Source organism: Helobdella robusta (genome assembly GCF_000326865.2).
Source record: "Helobdella robusta unplaced genomic scaffold HELROscaffold_16, whole genome shotgun sequence".
In the NCBI taxonomy this organism is placed as follows: domain Eukaryota; kingdom Metazoa; phylum Annelida; class Clitellata; order Rhynchobdellida; family Glossiphoniidae; genus Helobdella; species Helobdella robusta.
Window position 1 is genome coordinate 3,742,648 of NW_008703893.1, and position 3,755 is coordinate 3,746,402.

Genomic DNA, 3,755 nt, shown 5'->3' on the forward strand with positions numbered 1-3,755 from the left:
ACTTATACATATATATATATATATATATATATATATATATATATATATATATGTAACTTGTAAAAGTGTAATGTATTTATATATTACATATAGTATGCGTTCATCTGGTTACATCTATATATATATATATATATCCATATACATATATCCAAATATATATTTATATATATTCATATTTATTCATATTTATTCATATATCTATATATATATATATATATATATATATACAGAGAGAGAAAGAGAAAGAAAGAGATGAAGAAAGAGAAAGTTAATATATCGACTTTTTTACAGTTAAAATAAAAAAATATGGATAGATTTTCTAATTATTTTTATTATGGATAAATAATAAAAATAGCTATAATTAAAATAACTAAACGTTGTTATTATATTATGGATAAATTATAGCGAAAATATAATTATTATACTTTCATTTAAGCAATATTTTAACATGGCGAGATATTGCGATCCATTGCATCTTCTTCTATTAGATCTTATATGACGCATGGGATTACAACAATAATCATAACATCAACGTCATCGTCTACGTCACCACCACCAACAACATCAACAACAACATCAACAACAACATCAGCAACAACAACAACATCAACAACGACATATTTTTGAGATTTTATATTTAAAACGTGTAATGTAATGCACACGTTGAAAATTTCCAGCTGGCGAACTAGCAGACACAACAACAACAAGAGCAACAACAACAACAACAATCATCATCAAAATCTGAAATCAACAAAAAGTTGTTCCTGTTTAAATTCACTTTTAATCGTGGTTATTTTATTCAATATGGCCGCCGTTTCAGTCGACGGAAAAGCTAGATACGTTAGTTCCTGATGATGATGATGGTGATGGTGGTGATGATGATGATGATGACGACGTTGTTGATGATGATGATGATGGTGATGGTGGTGATGATGATGATGACGACGATGATGATGATGACGACGATGATGATGATGTTGATGACGACTTTAAATTTAGAAATAAAAAATTACTTGGCTATCATACCACATACGCATCAACGAATATCACGTCTAGAAAGCGCAAACAGAATTCAAAATGTGGCTACCGACACCATCATCATCGTCGTCATCATCATCGTCGTCGTTGTATAATTCACCACCATACGATGATGATGGCGATGATGATGGCTCCGGAATGTTGGATGAACAGATGATTCAACAACAACATCAACAACAACATCGGCATAACAACAAATTCAAAAACAACTATCGCAATAATTATTATCAACACAAGGACCAACAGCAACAGCAACATGAGTATAAACTCCAACAACAACAACAATATGAGTATGAACAACAACATCAACAACAACAACACAATCGACATTCTCAACACAAACATGAACATGAAAAACAAGCAAAAAAGCTTTCCTCGAAATCCAAACACCACCCCCAACAACAACATAAACAACAACATCAACAACAACATCAACAACATCATCAACAACAACAGCAGCAAAACATGACGTCACCGACCAGCCAGCCAACCAAATGCCAGCTAACGAGGTCAACTAAAAACCCGTATGTCGTACACTGCCTAAACGACGGATCCTTCGACCCAATTCAGTGCCATGACGTCACAAAGGAGTGTTGGTGTGTGGATGAGGATGGCGAGTACATCCAGAACACCATCGTGAAGATGCCACGCCAGCCCATCTGCAACCATCACGGTTCATTATCGTTATCATCATCATCATTATTATTATTATTATTATTATTATTATTATTATTGCAATTATAACTTTGGCAGGGTTAATTAAGTTTGACGTAAGCATTCTAATTAATGACGTAAATGTCTAGGCTTCCGTCGGCATGTCAATTAGCTAATTAACTGTCATCATCGTCATCATCATCGTCATCATCATCGTCACCATCATCATCGTCATCATCATCGTCACCATCATCGTCATCATCATCGTCATCATCATCGTCATCATCATCGTCATCATCATCGTCACCATCATCATCGTCATCATCATCGTCATCATCATCGTCATCATCATCGTCACCATCATCATCGTCATCATCACCATGACGACCTATAGGGAAACCTTTTTACATCTCTCCCGAACATACATTTACAAACACCGGGAAGGACACGCCCCAAACCAATTACGTCACTCGAACTTCGACCAATCAGGAGAAAGCAGGTCACAACATTGACGATGATGACCTAATTATTATTATTAATAATAGTGATGATGATGGTGATGAGGATGAGGAGGATGGTGATGATGATGGGGATGATGATGATACTGGGAAAAAAATATACGATAATCATAGAACAAGTTTAAAAAAACACCTTTCTTCCTCCCTCCCTCCACTCAAACAACAGACTTCAATGGCGAGGACGTTGATGATGATGATGATTCTCACAACAACAACAACAACGACGACGATGATGATGATTCTCACAACAACGATGATGATGATGATGGTGACTTACATGGCGATAATGATGATGATGATGACGATCAAGAAGACGACGGTCAAGATGAGGATGCAAACTATCCCAACCTGAATGGAAAGAATCTTCACAATAATAATAATAATAATCATAATAATAATAATAATAATAACAAGAACAAAAGTGGAAGCAATCCTGATCACAGTAGCAACAAAATCAGCGATACAACCAGGGAAAACCAGGAAAAAAATAAGAATAATCCAAAAGACGATAGCGATGATGCTGATGATGATGCTTACAACGATGATGATGATGATTACAATGGTAGTGATGATGATGATGAGACAGAAACATCTTCGTCGTCGTCGTCATCATCAGTTGCACTGGCCAAACACGATCCCGTATTTACTGTTGGTTAGTACTTTTCATGAAGATGATGATTGTGGTGGTGATGTTGTTGCTGTTGTAGCTGCTGCTGCTACTGCTGCTGCTACTAATGATGATGTGGCAATGATAGTGATGTTGATAATGATGGCTATGTTGTTAATGAGGACGACGATGATGATATGATGGTTTCAACTGCATGCATGAAGTAAATTTTTAACGGCATTACCCATCATCACCATCATCTTCTACATCCTCACCATCACCTTCTTCATCATCACCACCATCTTCTACATCCTCACCACCACCTTCTTCATCATCACCATCATCTTCATCATCGTCATCACCATCAGGAATTTCCCTAATCGTCATCGCGTTCATCATCATCATCGTCATCATCACCGCCTGGATAATTCATCGCTTTAGACGGAAAGACGAAGGAAGCTACGTTTTGGCCGTTTCAGAGCTCGTCACTTCCTCTTCCGGATATTCCATTACCAAAAACAGTGAATACTTCGCGTAGCGCTTCATTCGTTTACTTCACTCGTTTATTTTTGTTCGCTTGTATAATATATATTGCTAGATTTTATTAATTTTTTTCAATATTTTGAATCTTTCACAAATGCACTCACTTTCACAAACTCACTCGTTCACTCATTCGTTCACTCATTTGTTCACTCATTCGTTCGTTTATTCATTTATTTCGTTTTCTCATTTATTTTTCCTTTCTCTCTATCTTGCTTTTTCATTCAGGTTTTGAACATTCTAGGCTAATTTTTCCGAGTGAAACTTATCAATAGACATAGGAACAGATATTAATTACGTATAAATATAACTGTAAATACGAACTATGTATAATAATTAATTATGATTATGCATTGTATTACTATAGTATGTCATAATATTTAATTATGGTTACATTA

General features: G+C 35.4%; 1 protein-coding gene across 1 annotated transcript; it reads left to right on the forward strand.

Annotated features, from left to right (window-relative positions):
• Positions 1-804: 804 nt before the first annotated feature.
• Positions 805-3,355, forward strand: HELRODRAFT_169949 (hypothetical protein; the record flags this gene model as incomplete). The annotated part of the gene is made up of 5 exons (XM_009015751.1): positions 805-840; positions 1,495-1,711; positions 2,087-2,191; positions 2,524-2,862; positions 3,186-3,355. 5 exons carry the CDS (start codon positions 805-807, stop codon positions 3,353-3,355), a joined length of 867 nt encoding a protein of 288 aa, XP_009013999.1.
• Positions 3,356-3,755: the final 400 nt, after the last annotated feature.